This window comes from Meles meles, chromosome 2 (assembly GCF_922984935.1).
Source record: "Meles meles chromosome 2, mMelMel3.1 paternal haplotype, whole genome shotgun sequence".
In the NCBI taxonomy this organism is placed as follows: Eukaryota; Metazoa; Chordata; class Mammalia; order Carnivora; family Mustelidae; genus Meles; species Meles meles.
The window spans coordinates 186,356,428-186,379,881 of record NC_060067.1 but is presented as its reverse complement, the minus strand read 5'-3'; the positions used below and the strand labels follow the sequence as shown (position 1 = coordinate 186,379,881).

General features: G+C 43.4%; 2 protein-coding genes across 9 annotated transcripts in view; one reads left to right on the top strand and one right to left on the bottom strand.

The window, feature by feature from the left end:
* The window catches only part of PDGFRL (platelet derived growth factor receptor like), an 84,660-nt gene extending 77,351 nt beyond the window's left edge, over nucleotides 1-7,309 (top strand). The window contains exons 5-6 of the mRNA XM_045988108.1: nucleotides 2,777-2,916; nucleotides 4,268-7,309. Coding sequence (XP_045844064.1) covers nucleotides 2,777-2,916; nucleotides 4,268-4,456 — 329 coding nt within the window. The 3' untranslated portion in view covers nucleotides 4,457-7,309. The remainder of the gene's footprint in view (nucleotides 1-2,776; nucleotides 2,917-4,267) is intronic.
* The window catches only part of MTUS1 (microtubule associated scaffold protein 1), a 166,384-nt gene continuing 148,320 nt past the window's right edge, over nucleotides 5,391-23,454 (bottom strand). For 6 of the 8 annotated variants that reach the window (XM_045988043.1, XM_045988071.1, XM_045988033.1 and 3 more), the window contains 7 exons: nucleotides 16,784-16,998; nucleotides 15,446-15,551; nucleotides 14,293-14,366; nucleotides 14,052-14,147; nucleotides 11,485-11,601; nucleotides 8,200-8,297; nucleotides 5,391-7,702 (listed from right to left, as the gene is read on the bottom strand). In XM_045988043.1, coding sequence (XP_045843999.1) covers nucleotides 7,489-7,702; nucleotides 8,200-8,297; nucleotides 11,485-11,601; nucleotides 14,052-14,147; nucleotides 14,293-14,366; nucleotides 15,446-15,551; nucleotides 16,784-16,998 — 920 coding nt within the window. In that variant the 3' untranslated portion in view covers nucleotides 5,391-7,488. The remainder of the gene's footprint in view (nucleotides 7,703-8,199; nucleotides 8,298-11,484; nucleotides 11,602-14,051; nucleotides 14,148-14,292; nucleotides 14,367-15,445; nucleotides 15,552-16,783; nucleotides 16,999-23,454) is intronic. The other 2 variants (XM_045988051.1, XM_045988061.1) reach the window with 2 other exon arrangements.

Genomic DNA, 23,454 nt, shown 5'->3' with positions numbered 1-23,454 from the left:
GTGACATCAATAGCCAGCTGGAGTTCATTAGCCCTGGTTCCCTGACCACTTCATCCCTTCCACCTCAGGCACCCCTCCTTCGGCTGCAGCTTCAGCCTGCCCTCAGCTACCGCTGCTCCAACTGGAGAATCACTCACTGAATCAGACCTCCAACTCCACGCACAGCCTCATCCCTGCTCAACTACTGCTCCATGTTCAGTGACTCCTCTGTGCCTGTCCTGCCTTCCTTCCCTCCCCACCGTCCCAGCTTGGGGTCCAGGGCTTCACACTGCTCTGCTCTCTGTTGGTGCCCTCAACTCCCTGCCCACCTGTTCTCCCACTGCCAGGGAAATACCACCCTAGAGAACATGACTCTACCCTTTCTCCATGACAAGAGCTACTGGAAAATCCCATGGATGGGTAAATTCAGTCTCTTCCAGTTGACCTCACTTCCCACCTCTTGACACAACTGAAGTATGCTCAAACCTCTCCGTTAAAAATGGAAGCATTTTTCTAATGTGATCATTTTAATGAGGAGTTTCAATTCAGTGGATTCATATATGAAATACTTTTTTCTTCACTTCCTTCAACTCTGCCGTGTTAAAACCTGCTTTACTAAGGGTAGCGAGGTCCATTAATGATATCTCAGTCTACTCTACATCCAGCGGGCACTTTGGGTTAGTAAGCCTCATTCCTGTCTCTAACACTGTTCATTTAAAATTGTTAACTCCACACTTGACCCGACGCCCACTCCTGCTCTGTCCGCCAGCATGCAGGCAGCACTGGGGACTCCATCATCTTGGAGTGGCGGTTCGTAGTGGTGGAGGGAGACAGTCTTACCTCCCCTCCTCTCCTCTCCCTGGAGAGGCATGAGTGGCCCCAACAACAAACAGTTCTCTGAGATGAGAATTTGGACTCCTTCATGCCTCTGGTTCTCAGCCCTGGGACTTAGTAGGCCATGCCCCCCAGTAACGCTGCTGCTGAGTAACTTTCAGAACTTCCTTGACCAGCCTCAGCCCTTGGCTAAGGTCTTCTCTTTCCACATCACAGCTAAATACCCTGAAAGAGTGCTCCCCATTCCCTGTGTTTCCTTCCCTCCTACATGCTCATCTATCTCGCTAGTGTCCCACTGAATCGGCTCTTGCTAAGGGCCTCGGGATTCCCAGGACATCAAATCCTGTGGTAAGTTTCTGTCTTCATCCTGTTAAGAGTCTGCCACACCTACTTGAAATGCCTCTTCTTTGGCTTCAAGTTTTCCTACTTTACCCTTTCTTATTCTGCTTTGTCAGCATTTTGCTTCTCCCAGCTTGTCAATGTTGGAGGTCCATGGGACACCCTTCTTTCTCACGCCTCGCTGTCCTGCTGGCCAGCCTCAGCCATAGCCGTGCTCTGCTCCCTGTGTGCTCACTGCTGGCTCCCAAGTGCGTATGTGTGGTCCAGATTCGGGAGTGCCAGCTTCAGGTCTATCTGCACTCGGATGCCTCATGGGCCCTGCCTTGAACTCAGGTCTTCCTCCAGGATCTGGTTCGTCGGCTTTCCCGGTCTCCGTGATGGTAATACCGTCACCCACGTGCCGGCTCAGGAATGGGAGTCAACCTGACAGTTCTGTCTCCTCCCTCCCAGGCCTTTTCACCTTTCCATCAAATCATTTTCACATCTTTTCATGCCCTATTTCTCCCTCTCCTTACTGCAAAAAAAAAAAAAAAAAAAAGTTCAAACTATCATCTTCTCTTCCTGGGACCAATGCAACTCTTTTCAATGGTTTCCCCTTTTCTCTCTTCATCTTCCATACCATAGCTGACTATAGTTACAATTAAGACCACTTAGTAGTGCCCACGTTTTTTAGATCTCTAGTCAGAATCTTGCAGGTGGACTGAAGGGCCTTGTGGGACCAGCCCTTGCCCCCCTTCCCAGCCTGCAGCCTGCCTGGCCTTCGTCCGCCTCACGGTGAGGGCTCTGCACATTGGGATTCCCCGGGCCGCAGCTGCCTGCCTGCTTCTCCCGCTGTGCCTGCTAAGCTCAGCCTTCAGATTTGAGTTCAAACATTGTTCCCTCAATCAAGGAAGCCCTTCTTGCCCTGCAGACTATTCTGAGCTTCTAGAACATGCTGGGCTTCTCCTTCACAGTTCCTAACAGAATTCACGTTTTATATAAACTGTACACTTAACTTGCTTAGTGTCTGCCCCCTCCAGACCATGAAGAGAGGTCCCCAAGGGCTCAGAGACCACGTCTGGGGTGTTGGCTGCCGTCGTCCCAGCTCCTAGTCCATTGCCTTGCTCAAGGCTGCCATCGCAATTACTTGAGGGAACTGACCCCAGTGAAGAGATGCTTCTTCATCGCTGTGAAGTAAAGGGACTGACAACAGATGGAGTACCTGCACCCTTCCTGCGAACATCCTTTTCCTTCGACTCATTCTCCTCTTCCTTCTGAGGATGGACAGTCACACACCCGCCTGGCTCCTCCTCACCCCTTCAGCCTGCCCCTTCTCTACCTTCTGCTTGCTCTTTCCCCACGCACCTTCTTCTCCCTCAACTTTCTTATTCCCCCTCTTATTCCCAGAACTTTTAGTCTCCTCTCCCAGTGTAACTATAAGGGCCGGGCCTGGGAGTCCTGGATAAGCACCCACCCTAGACCATCAAGGTAGAGGAGAGGCCCCAAAGGACAGCGGAAGTTGGCCAGGAAGCTGGAAGGCAGGCACAAAGGTTACAGCTGTTCTAAGAGTAGAATGCGTCTCAAAGTTTGTCTGCAAGGTCACACGGATTCCATCTCACTTTCCCTGTCCTTTACTTCCTTTCAGTTCCCAGAGGCCCTCCGTCAACAACCATCTTGGCATCCTCAAACAAGGTGAGAAGCGGGGATGACATCAGTGTCCTCTGCACTGTCCTCGGGGAACCTGATGTTGAGGTGGAATTCAGGTGGATCTATCCAGGACAGAAGGTAAGGGCTGTCCCCCCGCCCCTGTCCCAGTCAGCTCTCTCAGCTCGCTGTTTTGTCCTCCATCCCCACCTGTAAGTGAAGAGATCAGAACTTGAAAAGTGCAAGAAGTGTGTGGAACCATGGTAGGAGCCCAGGCTTACTGGTTTTCTAAGATATTTTATTTTATTTACGTGACTTTTTTTTTTTTGAAAAAAAGTGGGTTCCATCAGGCAGTTCAGCATACCCTCTTTATATGTTATTTTTCTCCATAGCCCTTAAGCACGGATGAGACCTGAAAGGCAAAGGAGGGAGCCGCCCTCTTTCTCCACCCCCAATTCTGGGTCAGTTGGAGGCCACTTGGTTTCCAGCAGACAGCTTCTCCCCATACAAACTATGCCCTGTGGTGAGGACATCCACCAAGTGGGCATAAAAACCTAGGGCCTGGCAAAAAGGTGCTGTGAGGCCAGAGATTATTTTAAAATAGACTTTCCATAAGAGCAACCACCACACATTTAGCCCCTGTGCCTGTTTTGCTCACTAAAATAAACAGCTTTCTACCACCATGGAATAATCCCTTCCTTGCCAGAAGAGATTTGGCCTCCTAAGACACACTCAGCCCATAAGCCAGAGTGTATTGGCTACTATGATTGGTAGAAAATAACTCTCCCTGGAGAAAAGTAGTTTCCTAGGACTAGGTATATGTTTTTAAAAGCGACGTCACACTTTGAAGATATCAGTGATTTGCAACAATGTTTTTTTAATGAGCAGAAAGGGTATTTTTTTTAAAATACTGGTAATATTGGAGTTATATTAAATTAATCCAGAACACACTACATTCTTATCACCAAAGTTGGATGAAGCATCTTAAAAGTGACCATCTCACTTTCTAGAAATAGGAAGTTATGTCATCTAGGGCATCATGTTATCCATCCTTGAGGTACAACTTTTCTCCTCACCAGAGTCCTTTGGACTATTTCTACTTCTGCTTCCCCCAAATCTGAACAATCAAGAGCTCTTACTCATTCACAATTGCCTTTAAATTCTGTGTCGTAGAACTACTGAGTGGGCAATGTCAGGGGGAGAGCAGTGGAAATTTTTATCCCTGGTTTTTTTTTTTTTTTTGGCCTAATTCCAGTTCTACATTCTTCGAGTTCCAAAAGAATACATTTTGTATTAAGTAGCCACTTCCTGAAGAGCAGAAAGAGCGAACCAAACAGTATAATGTCGATACAGTGTAAAAGCTCCCCTGTGCTACACATACCAAATAATCTTTTATAAGTATATATTTTGGCCTTGGAAAACAACACCCAATGGTGTTGGGTGGATGGGAGCTGTTGCTTGTGCTTCAGCACGTGGGGGTGTCGTTCAACAGGATGAAAGGCCCGTGACAATTCAAGACAGTTGGAGGCTGATCCACAGAGGACTGGGGCACACCACAAGAATCTCCCAGAGCACCCTGACGATGGAAGACTTTGAGACCATTGATGTAGGATATTATATTTGCACTGCTCACAACCTCCAAGGGGAGACCACAGTTGCTACCACTGTTGAGTTTTCCTGATTTGGCAGATGAAGTACGAAGAATTGATGGAAAATTCATTTGTGTCCATAACCCGCTTCGGGGTTCTTTTGACTAATGCTTTGCCAGAGGCTGATGTCAAGTGCCAGACCCCACCCCGTGCCCTGTGAGTCAGACCCAGACATCCAAACTAAAAGGAAGTCATCCGGTCTAATAATAGAAGTGTTAACTCCTCTGACAGAGAGCATGTATTTTGATTGCTTACCTATCTCCATGCATTTCTACTTTTTATAATAAAAAAGCATCGATATTAACTTTATATCCTCATTTCTATTAAATAAGCAAGTTTTTGTAAAAACAAAATGAGCTAAGTGTTCATTTTTTAGTTTGTTGTGAAAGGCATCCCGGAGGACATGTTGCCAGCAATGTTTGGATCATTACCCAAGATTTTATTTGATATCACAACTACAACACACGAGGACCTAAAAATGCAGTAACACATGGGTCAGCCGTATCTACAATGCAAACACAAAGGTATCAAAAAATGGCGTAAACTTGCCTTTCTAAGCTGTCGTACTCAAAAGTACGAGTTCTAAAGGAGTCATTCTCGGGTATTTTTTAAAAATTCAACTTTCAATATAAAATAAATTTCCAGATCAAGGAAGACTCAACTTCATTTAGGCATTTTTACCATCTTTAAAAATATGTAGACTTTAGCTGTTCCCATTTTCTTACCTTATACAGAAGAAATTGTTAAAATCAGTCAAAATTTCTCCAACACACATAGCTGGGAATTCAGAGAAGCTTACCTGTAAGTCTAGCTCTGAAAGCCAGATTTTAGCCCTGTGACTAATTCTGTTGTGTTAGAAGCTCCTAGGAAACAGCAGAAGAGTAGACAGATGGCCACCTGGGTTTTGAGAAGGGCTAAAAGCTGGGTGACACTTTGGAGGATGGGATAGGTCAGAGGTTACAATTCTTACATGGAATATTCCAGCATTATTTATTTGATCAAGGTAAAATACACTTTCCATCACTACAAACTGAGCACAACTACAGTTTATACATCCATATTTTCATGACGTGCCAACATTTTGCATCCTACGTGGAAAACATTTGGTTTGGGAAAAAAAAAAAATCAAAGTTCTCTGGTTCATTTCCTATCTGCTCTCCTGTTGCCTCCCATTCTCTGAAGACATTTTGTATTAATTGTGTAAAGACTGATTTCCCCAGACACCTAAATGGTATGGAGGACAGCAAGGAACAGCACAAGACGTCCCAGGCGTAGGAGATGGATGGCAAACCTGACTTTGGCTAATGGCATTGAAAACAACTCAGAAGGGCAAGCAGAGAGCTATGCCAGGAGATGGCAGTGAACCTATATTTCCATTTATCAGACGCAAACGTGGAAAGTTATATACATAAGAAACGGTTGGAGGTTAAAGGCTTGAGACACAATCACTAATGCAAACAACCATACATCATGAAGATCAGTTTGCTATGTAGTCTACGTGCAAATGAGGGCCATAGCCACCTCTAGTATCCCAAGTCCGTTCTTACCCTATAGCGCTTACTTGTAAAGCCACTGGGCATCAGCGACACAGGTTAGTAAACACTGACATGCAGGCAGAGGGAGATGAAGCCACAGTTCTTCCTTCTACTTCCCCTCCCCCAAAGTACTAGAAATGGGGGGAGGTAATAAGTTCTGAAGAGAAACTGCAGTGAACTTGGAAGGAGCTGCACATTGTCCACTGTCCATTGTCACTGACCATTCTGCTACTTTCTCAAGGACAGAAGGATTCTTCAAAGGATGCATGGAAACAGCATCTCTTCTCCAAACGTTTTACTCAATACGGCATCATTGAGTTAAACAGGCTGTTCCTACTCCTCGAGAAGCACAGACTCCTACCTTAGTTCTAACTAGCTAAAGACTTATTTTTCATTCTCTCTAGGGTTTCCCAAAATGTGTACTAGGAGATCCAGGCCTTGGTTTATTTGGAAAGTGGTTTTGGCACCTCGATGATGAGCTGGCTCTGGAAAAGTGTATTTCTTGTCCCAGAGAAAAGTAGGTAGGAGGTAGAAGGTTTGCTTTTGTGGCTCTGGTGAGAGGTGGGGCAGTGGGGGGCGGGGGGGTGGGAGGAGCGGAGGAAGGGGGGAGTGAGGATCATGGGAGAGCAGATAGTTTCAACCCGTGGGAATAGCTCAGATCAAGGTAAAGTAAGGCAGAAGTAAATCAACCAGTACTGCCCTTTTGCTTTATACAGATTTTTAGAAAAATTAGGGTTCTCTATTTGCGCATAGCCTGAGAAAATAGATTGTAGTATCATGTTAGGTTCACGTGGGGACATTAAAAATCTAACTAGTTTCAGCTGACATTGCCAAGCACCGAACACCTGCCAACAAGTTACTCCAGAAGGATACAGAGCTGGATAGACGTGGACGAGTCAAAGCTTGTCCTGTCATTACCACTCCCCACCGTCAAGGGCTGAGCCGAGCTGGTGGTAGAGAATTTTAATTCAAGCGACTATCGTTCCTCCTCCTATGGCTTTTGCAGAAATGCATACACTGTTATTAGATTAGTACATACCCAGATTTACGCAGCATTGGACTTTCAATTCAGAACAAAGGAGGCAGCGTCAGAAACATGACACTCTGTGCACCCATTTCATTCACGCATCCCCAGTCAGACCAAAACAAAAATCACAAGAAGGTGTCTGTGGTGAAGAACATTATAAAGGTTATAAATCTTTATCTTAACAGGCCCCTGAGAGTTTTTTTTCCCCTTATGCTTAGGTGAAAAAGGCAATGAACAAGACCCTCTTGTTCTTGAAGTGCTTTGTGCAACAGCGTCCATGTAGATCCATTCTGAGATCTTTGGGGGGAGGCTCTGGGATGGGGTCCAAGTCTTTCTCCAGAGTTCCAGTCTCCTAAGGAGCCTCGGGGGGTGGCGACTCTCCAGTACCAGAGTGGTCAGCACGCGTCCACTACCGTAGCGCTCGCTCCCATGAGCGCGGTTAGGGTCAGTCCCGCAGACCTGTACAAATGCTTTCAGACAGTCTCCCAGCTTCCAGGAAGCGTCATCTGGGTGAGATGCTGGGGCTGGGGAAGGAGCCGGAGTTCCTCGGTGACTGGAAGGGGATAGCGGCGGACGTGGGGGACCTCTTGGGGCTGCACAAGTCCCCATTGTGCAACTTCCACAGCAGCTCCTCGTTCTCCATGGACAGTCTCTTGTTGACCTTGGACTCCTTCTCCAGTGACTCCTGCAGAACAGCCTGCTCAGTGGAAAGTTGCCTTGAGGACAAAAAAAGAGCCATGAACCACGTGGACCTGAGTTCAAAGGAACTTGAAAAAAGTCTTACCACTTAAAATTTGAGCCCACGAAACAATCCCTTTGGAACAAAAGGGAGTCCTGCCCAGGGCTGGCTGGGCACGGGGGCCCTGGCTGCTGGAGGAACGGTGGGAGTGTAAGCCTCAACCCAAGGAAAAGTACCCTTGGGGGTGAGTTCCTTGTTGGCTGGGTGACCCTACCACAACTTTTCTCCATGTCTTATGACTGTCTCATGTTTGGGGCTGTTTCCTACTCGGTCTTGTGATACTCCTTCTCTGAAAGCATCTCAGGGTCAGTAAGCCGGGGACCACAGTGGTCCACACCACTGGCTCCCATCCTATTTTCCACGTGGAAGTCAGTCCCTGGTGAGCCACCCACTTCAGTCCCATTTCACGCTCCGTGTGGATGGGGTGTGGTAATGAGGACAGGAAGAGCTCAGGGAAAACGGGACCGTTTTTACCTGGAAATCGCCATGTGCTTGTCCATGCGAGCTTTCAATTCCTCGTTCTCCTGCTGAAATCGCTTCAGTTTGTCAACCAAGGCTGTGTTGTTGTCCACCTTGGTGTGAACGAGAACGCTCGCATTTAGACATTAAACTGGAAAGCACCCCCCTTCCCTCAGACACATTCCTGACATTAACACACTTGGAGAGATTTCATTAAGGAAGGTTTAGTCGAATACTGAAATACCTACACACGGACATGCTGCCAAAGAATCCGAGGCAGCAAAACAGAGCATCTAGATGTGTGTTTTTAATCTTGGAACACTGAAAAAATAAAAATTAAATATAAAAAATAGATTTTTAAAAATCTATTTTTTAATAGACTAATAATTTTTTAAAAATGTATTTTTAAAAAAGCTCTGCCAGGTCACTGATGTGGCCCCGGGGGTGATAGACTTGTTCGGGGTGGCGGGGTGGGGAGGGTTAGAACTGCCCCTGAGAACTGTGCCCGGCCCTGGGCAACCATGGGCCCTGGGCGCCTCCTTCAGTTTCAAGGTGGTAAAATAACAACAGCGCAGGCCGGCACTGCAGTTTCCTGTGGCAAATTCTGGAGAAAAAAAAAAAAATCCCCATGTTCGAAGAAAACTCATAGTAGGCCCACAGCTGACAGTTCTTGTCCACTATGGTCTTAACCCGGTTTGGAGTTTCTCTGTAGTCTTAAATTTGGGCCACACAAAGCGCCGATTCACCAAGCTCCGTGGAGCACCAACCCGGAGAAGGAGCACTCGCCACACAAAGCCTCCTTCCTCCATTCAGGGCAAGAGACATCCGTTCTCCTGCGGGCCTGCCCAGGCTAAATTTCCAGGGAAAACAAACTGATCAAGGGAGAGGTTCAAGGATAAAATCCCAGAAGACATTTCATCACTTAACATGACGAAGAGCCGATTACATCCCATTACTTTCTAAAGGTAATATTTTATTACTTGCTGAGGCGGTGACATCATAGCTCTGTCCGAATTAATGCTAACCCCTGTCTTGGCAGTGTATGACTAATCCACTCTGATTATGATTCTTGGTTGGGAGTCCTACTGTTCTTAACATTTCCTATTATCCAGAAAGTGCTCAGGACAAGCCAGCCAGGTGGGATAATAACCTTCCCTAAAACGAGACTGTAACAGAAAGGGAGCCTTGGGATTTCCAGTAATTATAAAGGAATTCAAGATAACACATGGGGTGGGGAAATCTGGAATGAGAGACTGGGCAGGGACTGGCCTGATAGTATTATCTCATCCAATTCCTCCTTTCACAGGAAACTAGCCCTTGTGTTCCCACACAGCCAACCAACCGCACAGCTAGTTTTCATACCAAAGCTTTGGTACTGAGAAAGCCTCCTTGCTTTCTAGGAGTCTCATTCTCTACATGGGCTCCGAGCTTACAAATACAAGCATACCTCATTTTCTTATATGTCACTTCTTTGTGCTTTGCAGGTATTGTGGGTTTTCTGGGGGGTTTTTTGTTTTAATAAATTGAAGATCTGTGGCAACCCCAGGTCAAGCAAGTCTTTTTGCTTTTGCAGGCATTGTGGGTTTTCGGGGGGGATTTTTTGTTTTAATAAATTGAAGATCTGTGGCAACCCCAGGTCAAGCAAGCTACTTTTCCAATAGCATTTGTTCTCTTCAAGGTCTTTAACACATTTTGGTCATTCTGGAAGTATTTCAAACTTTTTCAATATTATTACATTTGTTATGGTGACCTGTGATTAGTGATTATGACTCACTGAAAGCTCAGAGAGTTAGTGCTTTTCAATTAAGGTATGTGCATTGATTTTTTTTGTTTAGTTTTGTTTAGATATAATGCTATTGCAGACTTAACAGACTTCTTTCTACGTGCACTGGGAAACCAAAAAGTGCATTTGACTCACTCTGTTGCAATACTGGCATTGCAGTAGTCTCAAACCAAACCCACAATATCATTCACTGTGGTATGCCTGAAGATAAAGTAACCACGGGTTTACCTGTTGCAACTCAATGCTAACGAATACCATGATACTTCCCGGGCATGGCAAGAAACAAAAATATTTCTGGGTCAACAAAAATTACAACGTGTAGTCAATTTTATAACAGAGCCTATTCTTCATGTATATGGTATTTTGAAAAGTATGGATGCACGAATGGTACATGGGACAACAAATTATTAGCAGGGTGATCTATAGGACCAGTGACTGTGAGATCAGCTGAGTTATCAGGCTTGATGGAACAGGATAACCTTTGGCAGGAACTGGTAGCTATGCCAGATTAGGCCCATTAATAAACCATAAGAATTCTTCTTTCCTTCCTTTAAAAGAAATATCACAACTGCCTGGCATGTCAAAGTACCCACATATGCAGGTGGGGGCTTAGCCCTTACATCCCTCAACAGTGAGGTAACGGTGTCTCTAGAAAACTGAACCAAGCCAAACACTAAAACTCAAACAAACCAGGAAGCAAACAACGAGTGGCCTCCAGGCTCCCTGTTGTCCAGCTCTGGTTTGGGCTTGAATGAGGCACTCGGTCACTCAACAATGAATCACTCATAATTGGGGGACAAAGGACAGGCACAGTGCGGCAGCTGGAACAGTCAAAGGCAAAGTATGGCAATAGCTGGGATCACTTAAGCTTCCTTGCCAAACCCTGCCCACTCGGTGAGACTCCTGGCTCCCAGCAGCCGTGTGCCACCCAAACACGGACTTCTCAGTAAACGTGTCACTGGCTGACATCGTTGCTCTGCCCTCAAGGCTACAAACTCCACTTCATTCATATTTTTCATAATGTTTGCATCTGTCCAGCCAGATTAATTTTATGAGAGCACGACTCTTCTATTACCTTCTAATTCACGAGAAGGAGGATGAATTTAGATAGCACACTGCATTGCCCTAATGTGATTCATTTACATTTTCAACTGTCTGTGGCATAAGACAACAGCCCAGAGTTGGTGATATATTAAAGTACTGATTTCACATGATTTTAAGATAGATGCATTAAGATTCAGAGACACTAAAACGGAAGTCTAATTTGTTTGTTGTGGTTTTTCCAAGCACCCAAATGCTGCTTTCTACATTCCCTGGGAAACAAAAAAAAAGTTCCAGAAGGCAGCAATAAATACGCCTGGAGCAAACCCACAGAAGCAAAGGTCACCTCTGTTACCTTCTGCACATTTCCAAGTACCTTGAAGTAGCAGTTAAAACGACTCCGCAGTTCTAGCTCAGAGCCTAGCTCCTATGCCACAGACTTCGTTCTGCCAGGTAAACCCCTGAAAGAAACATACCAGTTTCTCCATTTTCATTAACTTGATGTCTTGCTGATGGAGTTTCTCATTCTTGATCTCCAACACGGCCTTCAGGCTCTCTAACTCCTGCTCCAGGTACATGATCTGAGGGTTCTTCTGGAACAGACACAGCAGAACCCAGCTCTGGTTATTTAACCACACGTTGTAAATTCTTAATAGACAGAGTCTCTCATTAGATTTAGATATTGGGGGAGAGACTTCTAACCTCACAGCAGCTAGAGGAAGAGGTAGACAAAGGGTTAAGAGAACAGTAATCTCAAAGTCTTTGGTTATAAGAATGAAATCATTTCATCTTTGAAAACAAATACTTCTTTCTTTATCAGGAACTTAACATGGGAAAATATTGGTCACACCAAATAGTTTACTGGAAGAGGGAAAAAAAAAAAAAAGCATTGCTTACAGCACAAAACAACTCTGGCTAGAGTTGAGGCCATTGCAGTCCTTTACTGCTGTTTTGTGGGAGAAAAGGGAACAACTGTTCTCTGTCAACAAAGTTGGTAACTGATCAGGAATGAAAGGGCAGTGCATTTCTAGGGCTTTCTGGAAAACAGAGTGACAATCATGTCCTGAGTCTTTGGCATTTTTATTATGAGGGGACTCTACTGGCTTGGCCTGTCCTTCTCATTTATTCTGTGACACCCTACGGCATATAGCACGTCCACTACTAAAATTCTGTCCAAAATAAATGCTACATAAGGGGAGACATCCTCTTAGAGCATACCACCAGAGTGGAATCCTGACTCCTTGCTTTAGTTCTGGAAATCTAAGTGAATCATCCCAACATACAAACCGACCATGCCAGATCTACCGACTGGATGTCTAATCTTAGACAGGCGTCAGTGGGTTAAGTCATCCAAACTATATTCCTGGGCAGTGGTTCATGCTCCAGACCAAGCCTTAGGGATGATCAGGGAATGGGTCCTCAGGACCATCTACGCAAACCCCTCACTCCATAGGATACAGAGAGTCCCACAACCCAGGGGACCGGCTCAGAGAAGGTGCCAGAGTGGGAGAGGGCCGGGGCAGGCTTAACACCCAAGCCTGCAATTCCAGAGCTCTTGCCCAAATTTCATAGGCCTCAAATACTCTCATCCTTTGACACAGGATGTATTATCTTTAGGGGGGGAAAAAAAAAAAAGAAAACCACATCTCATTTTTCTTAAAAGGAGACAGTATCATTTCCTCTGATTTTTACACTTGATCTTAACCAAAAGGCCGAGAAGCGATACCATGTCCATTTTTAAACTTCGAGCATTCACAGCCCCATTTCCGCTGTACCTTTGTTGATGTCCCTGCTGGCCCAGGCTTTCCTCAAATGCGCTCTCCCAGGGCATCAGGTGCATTCCCACAGGGGGTCAGGCCTCAGGTAACCCTGCTTTCCTCAGTCTGTTTCCGTTTGTTTTCAATCTGCTGCAGTTCCAGGAAGCTCTTTAAAATCCGCTCCTGGAACCACTTATAAGGTTTACACCCTGCATGTAAGCCTAGATTTTTTTTTTCAATCACTTTTTGTCTAAAAATCTTCCAGTATAAATAGCTTTGAAGTTTCAATGGGTATGACCTCGTCTCATCCAATTGTATTCAAAAGTCTAGAGAGTATCCAAAGACATCCGCAAAAGATTTCACTGAGACCCACGCACATGTACTCTCCGAGCTAGGAGATTTTAAATGGCAAAAGAACTTTGCTTCTGCAGTCCCAGGCACAAACATATGGAAGGGAAATGGTGGTACTGAAGACAAACAGAAAAGGTGGGGGCAGGTGAGTTAGGATACAAATTGCCAAGAGAAAGGTGAGCTTACGAGATAAATCTGTACTTTTCCCAAGTGAGGATTATCCGTATGAGCTATTGGTCAGACACAGATAGGAATGAAGTGTCTATACATATTACAATATGCATTAATCTCAAGGACAGAAGCTGAGTCAAAGCAGCCAAACACAAAAAGCCACACAGAACATGATTCCATTTATAGGAAATGTCCAGAATTGGCAAATCCATGGAGACAGAAAGTAGAATGGTGGTTCCCTAGGGACGGGGGGTTTGGGGGGATTTAGTGGGGAATGGGTACAGGGTTGCTTTCTGGAGTGACAAAATGTTCTGAAGTAGATAATAGTGACCAATGCACAATTTGTGAACCACTGAACTGCACATTTAACAAAGGGTGAATGTTGTGCTGTCAATTTATTTTATCTCAATATACCAGGGAGGGTTTTTTTGTTTGTTTGTTTTTTGTTTTAAGGAAAAAAAAAGTGTAGTCTTCACATGAAACCCTGACCCTCACTGACATTTTTTCTTGTCTTCCCTTAGTTATCGATTTAGACCACTCGCAATGTGGTCTACACATACATCCTCTGTATGTCAGGTCTTGGGATTTCTAAAAGCCACTAGTGAACTTTTTTGTTGAAATAAGCCAGTTTAAAAATCACTCTGCAAAACAGGAAAAGGATTCCAAGCCCCTATCATTTCCCCAGCTGCTGAACATGGGCTGATCCTCACAGGCAGCTGAGCAGAAGAGAACTCCGTAGTGATGGAGAAGCACACACGACTTACTAAATTTGTTTTCTCTCTCGATATTCTTTTTTGTTCTTCTGATTTCAACTTTTCATTTAAAGCATCATTTTCACTCTTCAGATCATTGATTTGTTTCTAAAACAAACAATGAAATGTTGAGCACAAGTTAGCAAGCAGACACCAGAAACATAGCAAATGTACACAGAAACATTACCCAAACCACACAAACCTCAGGAATGGGGATAGTTTTGGGGAGTGGGGGTAAGTGAGATAGACCTACCTCCAGTGATTCCTGCTTCTCGTGAAGCATATCCTCAAGTGATTTCTTTTCCACTTCATGGCTTTTCTTGATTTCTGGAAAGAAGGGGTTTTTTTTTTTTTTTTTGGAGGCAATGGAATCATATGAGATCATTGTATTCTACAGTTGTTAGAGCATGTAGATCTAAGAGTTGATTATGAAGCAGTAGGACTATGTTACTTTATATTTGTAAGATGCTTTCATAAGAATTAAGCTCTCTCAAATTAGCCTTGTGAGGGGAGTAGGGCAGATATTTCCATTTTATGATGGAGAGCACAGAGGCCCCCAGAGGCCAGAGGGAACAGCATCCTCCTCAGGGGACGGCTCCTCCAACACTGGCCTTTGTCCTCGTGCTCAGGAGTTCCTGTGTGCTTTTCCATTTGCTCTTCGTGACCCAAACAGAAGTCTAAAATTAAACCCAATTCTAGCAGGAAGGAAGAACGACAGTGTTTACTACGATCTACCCTTGGCCAGTCACTTTCAAATGTTGTCATCTCTGACTTCTCAGGACAATTCTATTTTTCTGATGAGAAAAGGTCTTTGCCACTGGGGAGCCCCGCCCGTTCTTAGCCCGTGTCTACAGCCTTCTCTGAGGGGTACACGGAGCTAAGTGTAACAACTTCCATGATCCTCTGTGTTCTTAAAGAAATGGCTCCTTCTTTTCCTTCTACTTCAGCCTTTCCAATCATGATAAAATAATTTTAAAATATAAAATAATTTAAAAATATTCTTTCTTGACTCAACCAGTGCGATCTCCCTGTTATGGCGTTGCTGGTGTGCAAGAGTGTCGGCGAGAAGTGTTAGCACCAACCCTTTCCTGTGGCTGGGATGTTAACTAACACTTTTAACTTCCCAGGACTTCAAGTGGTAAAGAACAGCTACTACCAAAAAGGCCTTTACGTTCTTTAAAAGCTCTTATTTCTAAAAAGGCTGGCATTTGTGACGAAGTATTATTTGCCTCCTAAGGGGAAAAGGGCATCTGCTAACAATGAACAATGCAAAAAGAAAGCAAAACACCCCAAATGGAATACCACAGGGTATTCTCTGGAAGGGAAAGTTATGAATCATTTCCGTTTTAAAACATATCACGTTGTTCCATTAGATCTGAATCCATTTAAAAAAAAAGCTTTCTTGCCTGAGAGGGAGGTTTCATAGGCCTTCTTTAGCAATTCGATTTTCTCTGAGTGGCTGGCTTCAATTTCCAACTTAGAGGTTTCATGGGCAGCATTTAAATTGTCAAACTAGAAGGAAAAAAAGAGCCAACAATTAAAAGTCTTGAGTAATAAGCAACAGTATTAGGAGACTTGATACATAGTGTGTATTCAAGTTAAAGGGCTGCCCAACGCAGGAAGAACAGCCCAATCTAGATCTGCCCTTCCCAGTTCTCCACTCTGTCCCTGCCCAGGAACACCAACACACAGGCTCTCCAGGGTTCCCTGATGCAAACAGCCAACTCCATCATGAGGAATGAGGCTTTGTTTCATGGTGATAGGACCATGTACGATTCATGCCTATAATACTGGTCTTTATATCCTCAGTCCTTATCGCGTGCCTGGTCTATTAGGCACTCGGTAAATATTTACTAAATGGAGAAGCAAGAAAATTAAAGAGAAGCTTATGATATGGGCTCTCTCTGGTAAAGAAATTAGGCATTTTTTTGTTGTATGTACTGCCAATTATTTTCACCAGTTTTTTCCTTTTAATTGTGTAAGTTGTTTCTTAATGTTTTACATTTGTACATAATACAAACATTTTTCTTTCCCTCTGTTATTTCTTCTATCACTTTTTAATTTAAAAGCTTGTCTTGGGGCCCCTGGGTGGCTCACTGCGTTAAAAGTCTGCCTTTGCCAAGGTCATGACCCCAGGGTCAGCAGGGAGCCTGCTTCTCTCTCTCTCTCTCTCTCTCTAAAATAAGTAAATAAAAAACTTTATAAATAAATAAAAACTTTTCTAACCCCCTGAGTTAAAATATTCTTTTGTTTTAATCTAGGTTTTATTATGGATTTATTGATAATACTTCACTAATTAACATAGGATATATTTTGAAATATTGTACAAAATGTGGATCTGAATCTGGTTTTTACCCCCCACTATCTTCTATTGCCAAGTAGGTATGTGCAACTAAAATTAACTAAATAAATCTTTCTCACACACACAAAAAAATATGTGGGAAATATGGGTTATTAAGTGTCACTCTGAAAAGGAAGAAATGCAAACCCATCATTTAGCAGTATAATATCAATATGCTCACAAAGGGATTACTTCCAGGTTGCATGATAAAGGATTTTTTTTAAACTTTTTTTTTCTTCCCTTCTTTCATTCAACATTGCTTTGATCATAAGAAAAAAATTAATTGATAAACCTTTTCACTTATTTAAATAAATAGGCGTTCAAAGGAAGTTCCTCATCCCACAATTAGAATTTAAATAAATAGCCATGACCAAGAACAGGCTCAGGCTCCAAAGGCACAGACCTGCTCTTGCAACTGAGTTTTATACTTCTCTGCTTCTTCAATGTAAATATTCTGGAACTTTTCGCACTCCCCGGTGTAAAATTCTTTAAGCCGATTCTCTAGCTCTGATAGATCAGTCTGGTGCTGCTGGTTTAGCTTCTGGACGAACCCTTCATAAGCTATTTGCAACTCATTCCTGGCTTTTTCTAATTTCTCACAGGTCGATGAAGCAGTGACTGAAAAGAGATGAAAAGGGAAAAGATATTTCATCTGTGCAATGTCCTAAATTCATCACATTCACGCATAGCTGTGATGAGTCTGGAAATACAGACACAGGACTCTCGGAGTACTTCATTCTCTCTCGACCAGATTTTCAAATGTAATGGTATAAAAGTGAACAATAAATAGGAACAAGAGGAAATGGTCGCTGGCAGCAAAATAAAACTCCCCCAAACCAAAAACCAAAAAAGAAAACAACAAAGCAAAACAATACAAAAAAGCAAACAACTCCCACACAACCATCTAGCAAGAAAGATGTACTTGAGAACAACCCGGTTTCCAAGGGAGGATCACCCTTTTGTATGTTGACCAATCAGTGCAGGGGCCATAAGGAGAGGAGACTCTGATTGGCCGAGGCGTCTCTAAGGCCGGCCAGCCAGTAGGGAGAAGCTAGACACAGGGAACAGGGAAGATCAGAGAGAAGAAATAAAGGGATTTTAAGCTTTGACTTAATTTGAGCCGATTTCAAAAATACAGTAATAAAAACAAAGTATTAGAATTTCTTTAACACAATCACCAGAGCATACCAGCTTTAGAAAAAAACACATTTTAAAAGCTACAATATAAAAATATCAGGAGGTCATTATTTTTAAAGGCAAAGTCATCTGAAAGGCATAATTTAAAATCCAAGCATCGTATCCTTCACCACCACTACTGAAAACACGGAACGATTAACGATACACTGCAGAACTTGCACATAAATGCATGCCCACCCACACTATAATAAATCCTGGAATATCTTTACCATTTCTCGGGAAGCTTGACTTCTGACTTTTCCAGCTTTCCTTCGCTGGCACTCAGTACAGGTGAAATCAGTGATACTCTGTCAGGAGTATCCCGAAGTGCCCACGGAGTAATGTAAAATGAGTCCTGGTGAGTCAATTGTTAACCCTTACCTCTCTTTTGTAAGGATTCTGCAACTGTAGGAGGAGTAAGAGTTTCCGGGCGGAGAGAAGGACAGTTTAGCTTAATGATGGCTCGTTCTACTTAAGTAATGTGAAATTGGCCAGTTTCTGGGATGAATTTCCAACAATGAGGTAGACTTGTTTTCTTGGGAATATGCCATGTGGCAGTAGAAATAGTAGTCACATGTCCCCTATTGGTATTCCTTCAGAGGCCTCACACCCTGCTGAGCACAGAGCCTGCTTCTCTCCCTCTGCCCCCGCCCCCTGCCCCTGATTGTGCTCCCTCTCCGTCTCAGATAAATAAATAAAATCTTGAAAAAGAAAAAGGAAAAGAAAAAGAAAAAAAGAAAAGAAAAGAAAAGAAAGCTTAAAAGTATTTAAGTTTCCTTGGCCACTGTGAGCGAGGTGAAGGGAAGGCAGAGGGGAGGGGAAAGGAAAAATGGGTCAGGGTCAGCCTGGGGAGGGAGGATTTACTGCTCAGTCAGTACCACAATCTGAAGCACAGGCCCAAGCACAGGCCCAACCCCAGGCAGTGACATCAGCCGGCAGCTGTGCACAGACCTTTGCCCTGCACCAGGCCTGGTGTGCCGTGTGGACAACAGCTGGAATGAAATCATCCCTCACACAAACAACTTCACTCTGAATTAACTGGCCTGGGATCCTGAAGGGACATTTTTATTTGTCTCATGAAATACTTTTTGAAAGGACATCCATGTACACATTGCCTCAAGGTTCTGAGTGCTCCTCTGGCCACAAACACACTGTTGGGGGGAGGGGAGGGGTGATGGATGTGACCCCTTAGGTTTAGTCATGGACTTGCCCTTGTGCTTAGGACAGCCGAGGAGCAGTTTCTAATGCCACCTGTGCTCAGCCTTGTCTCTTCCTCACTCTTCAGAATTCCACTCACTTTCAGGCAATTCATCAGGCACCCAACAAAAGCCAGAACAAAATAAGAGATTTTGCAGGATTTTGAGCAAGCAAGCCAGGAGTTTTCATAGTATTAGATGATACGGTTTTCAAGGAGTTACTGCGCAAAAACAACATCCATAGAGTGCAAAGTAATCTTTCTGTCCTGATGTTTTAATCTGTTCTGTTAGGCGATTATTAAAAGCCTGTCTGTGACGAAGGGTGCCAACAGACCACTGTCGGGAGACAGAGCAGAGGAACTGCAAAAGCTATCTCCAGCAGTCCACCTTAGAATAAGAAAGAGTTTTCAGAATTAGGAAAGAAAGAAACCAACTCATTTACAAGGCCACCCCTTAAGCAGAAGGTCATGGAACAGAACAGAAGTTGGTGTTTTCACCCTGGGACAAACCGTGCCTGTGAAGAGTCCTAAGCCAATGACAGAACGGAAACAACATAGTTTAAGCATACATAACTGAGAAGGAAAAAGTATTTCAGAAAAAGTGGTGAGATGCTCAGCATTTTCCCTTTTCACATAGTTATTTGAATGACCTCTAGAAAAGGCCCAATGTCACGGTCAATTAGAACTTCTGAAAACTAGAACTGGATTCATCTTGGGCCCCTTAGCCATTATCCCCGAGGAGCAGAAGCACAGCCATTACCTAATTAGTCCCAGTGGCCTTTTTTTTTTTTTTAATATTTTATTTATTTGACAGAGAGAAATCACAACTAGGCAGAGAGGCAGGCAGAGAGAGAGGAGGAAGCAGGCTCCCCGCGGAGTAGAGAGCCTAATGCGGGGCTCTATCCCAGGACCCTGGGATCATGACCTGAGCCAAAGGCAGAGGCCTTAACCCACTAAGCCACCCAGGCGCCCCCCGGTGGCCTTTTCTAAGAGGAGGAGGTTAGATTTGTATTCTGTCTTGTAGAGACCCATTTCACTTTGGAGATTGATAAATGTCCATTACATTACACAACCATGGCCCTCCAGTTGCAATATTCTTGTGAAATGTTACAGAGCTTTCTTCACTTTTGTATCTGGGTAGCATGCTTCATCATGAGACAACCCAAAATACTTTAATCCTCGGGAGTATAAATAAATGACTTAAAAGACGAGAGCTAGAATAATTAGGTTCAATTCTCAGTCACACCATTTACTGGCCATGTGATTTGAGCAAATTACTTAAGCTTTCTAAGCCTTCATTTCCTCATTTTTAAAAATGCAGATAATATTTAGCACCTTCCCTGCAGGATTAAATAAGATAATACAGGAGGAGCACTTGACCCAGTGCCTGAACCGAGTCAGTATGTGATAAATGCTGTTGTTACTATTATTCCTGGCCTTGAAAAAGTCCACCAGTTCAAATGTGTTTGAAGAGTCCTCAAAGACATGCTTGGGGCCCCAGGACCCAATATGACAATTAAAAAACAGCCTTCCTTGTTGAGTATTCAAACCTAAATATATACACACACATATACGGTGGGGCACTATGGTACCAACACACCTCCAACCTTCACTTCCTACTCCTATTGCTGTTAACACTGGGTGCAACAGAATCTTCCCAACTTTTAGAGGATTTTATCTAAGTTGGACATAAAGTCTAAAAAAGGAAAAAAGGAAGACGTAAGGTCACATGGAAATCATACACATTTTCATGATGCCACATATTGTGCGTCACACATTGTGATGGAAAGGAAAGATAAAGAGAAAAATAAGAGGACTTCATTCCCCAACTGTACAGACACACTTTCTCCAGGAGCTTCTGGTAGGCACGCTGTGGGTGCCAACCCTTCTTCAAGCAGTGTTCCCCCTTCTCTGCACCAGTTATGAGGGAGATGAGATGCCTGCGTCTAACGTTTCTTTCCTGCTTTGAGTCCCACTCTCTAGCCACTTGGGAAGTCAGACACTTGCTTTTAGTGCTGGACACCTTCACTCTTTCAACTGGACCACTTTCTTACTTAGCCATGTAAAAAAATAAATTCAAAATGAATGAAAGACCTAAGGTTGAGGTAGGAAACCATCAAAATCCTAGAGAAGAACACAGGCAGCAGCCTCTTTGACCTTGGCCATAGCGACTTCTTACTAGACATGTCACTGGAGGCAAGAAAAATGAAGGAAAAATGAACTATTGGGACTTCATCAAGATGAAAAGCTTCTGCACAGCAAAGGGAAAAATTGATAAAACCAAAAGGAAGCCTACAAAATGAGAGAAAATATTTGCAAAGGACAAATCTGATAAAGGGTTAGTATCCAAAATCTATAAAGAACTTCTAAAACTCAACACCCAAAAAACAAATAATCCAGTTTAGAAATGGGCAGAAGACATGAATAGACATTTTTCCAAAGAAGACATCCGGGTGGGCAACAGACACATGAAAAGATGCTCAACATCACTCATCATCAGGGAAATACAAATCAAAACCATGAGATACTGCTTCACACCAGTCAGAATGGCTAAAATTAACAAAAACTGGAAACAACAGATGCTGGCAAGGTTGAGGAGAAAGGGGAACACTCTTGCACTGTTGGTAGGAATGCAAACCAGTGTAGCCACTCTGGAAAGCGGTATGGATGTTCCTTAAAAAGAACAGAATAGAAACCCTACAATCCAGCAACTGCACTAGGTATGCACCCCCAGGCTACAGAGATATAGATTTGAAGGGGCATGAATGTTTGTAGCAGTGTTATCAACAACAGCTGAATTATGAAAGAGCCCAAATGTCCATCTACTGATTAATGGATAAAAGAAAACACACACACACACACAGAGGAATATTAGTCAGCCATCAAAAAAATAATGAAATCTTCCCATCTGCAACAATGTGGATGGAACTAGAGGGTATTATGCTAAGCGAAATAAGTTGGCCAGAGAGACAAATACCATATGATTTTACTCATACGTGGAATTTAAGAAACAAAACAGATGAACATGGGGAAGGGGAAAAAAAAAAAGAGCGGGAGGCAAACCATAAGAGACTCTTAACAACCGAGAATAAACTGCGGGTTGATGGAGGAATGGGGGTGAGGAAGGGCTAGATGGGTGATGGGGACTAAAGAGGGCACTTGTGATGAGCCCTGGGTGTTGTATGTAAGTGATGAATCACTGAATTCTACTCCTGAAATTAATACTACACTATATGTTAACTAATAAGAATTTAAATAAAAATCTGAAAAGGAAAATAAAGCACATACTTCTTAGGGAAGTATACTTGCCCTAAAAAAACCTTTTAATTGTGGAAAATTTTAGATTTATAGAAGATCGTACACAGAGTTTCTATACACTCTCCACGTAGCTGTCCCAAATGTCAGCATTTTATGTAATCATGAGACATCTGTCACAATTAAGGTTTTAACACTGGAACAATACTGGTAACCATACTATAGGCTTCACTTGGACTTTACCAGTTTTTCCACTAATGCTTTTTTAAGAAAAAACTTTGAGATTAATTTTAGACCGTCAGAGAAGCTGCAGAGAGAACAGTTTCCAGATACCTCTCACCCCTTTCCCCCTAACATTAACATTGCACACTACCCAGGGACATTGTTGAAACTGAGAAACCAACACTGGCACACTATCATGGACTCAACTCCAAACTTTATCCCTTATTTCTGTTCCAGGATCCAAGATACCACACTGCATTTAGCTGTCCTGTTTCCTGAGTCTTCTCTGGTCTGTGAGTGGGTCTTCCCCCAGCCCCCCATCAGGACAGTTTTGGAGTCAGGTATTTTTAGAATGTCCCTTAATTTTGGCCTGTCATGTTTTCTCTGCCTAGTCCACTGACCCAGCAATTCCACTAGTAAGAATTTATACAGATATATTCCCATATATATAAAATGAAGGATGTTTGGGGGTTTTCACTGGAGCATTTCCATAACAGCAAAACATCAGAAACACCCTAATGTCTACTAGGAAGGAACCGGTTAAATTAATTGTGGTGTATCAAAACAATGGAATGCTTTCCAAAAATAAGACAATTTACCAGCTATTTTAAAAGACTGATAAAGTTCTTTATGTACTGAACTTCAAGAACTGTTAAGTGGAAAAGCAAGGTACAGAAACGCATGTATAATATGCTCCCAATTGTCTATAAAAGTAAAGGGGAAACAAGTAAGTATTTTATCTTACTTCTCCTGTACCCCAGCCCCAGAAGCATGAATGGGAACACTATCTTTTACCATAGTAGCATAACTACTTCAGAATATTATTCTTATTCTACAGAGGGATATCTGGTCATGACCCACACCCACGGTGAATGACTACAGAAGTTACTCTCTTAAACCAGGGTCTCATCTGTTTAAAATGGGAGATAGAGATATAAGTGAATAAAGTTATCAAGATACCATTTTTAAGAAGTAAATCACTACATGGGGGAAGGGCCAGGAGCCTACAACTAAAGGGTAGGGACCTAGACTATCCAACCATGGTCAGTTCCAACTTTCCGCCTCTCAGTTTCCTGATGAGCAAGGCAGGAACAAACACCACCTGCTCCGCTAACTTTAGTGTTTGGTAAGGGTTTTGTAGAGCAAGTCTTCACAAACTGCCTGTGCCATGATCATTGACTCAGAAGACCTCCAGTTTCTTCCCAAAATGTACTACTTCCTTCTAT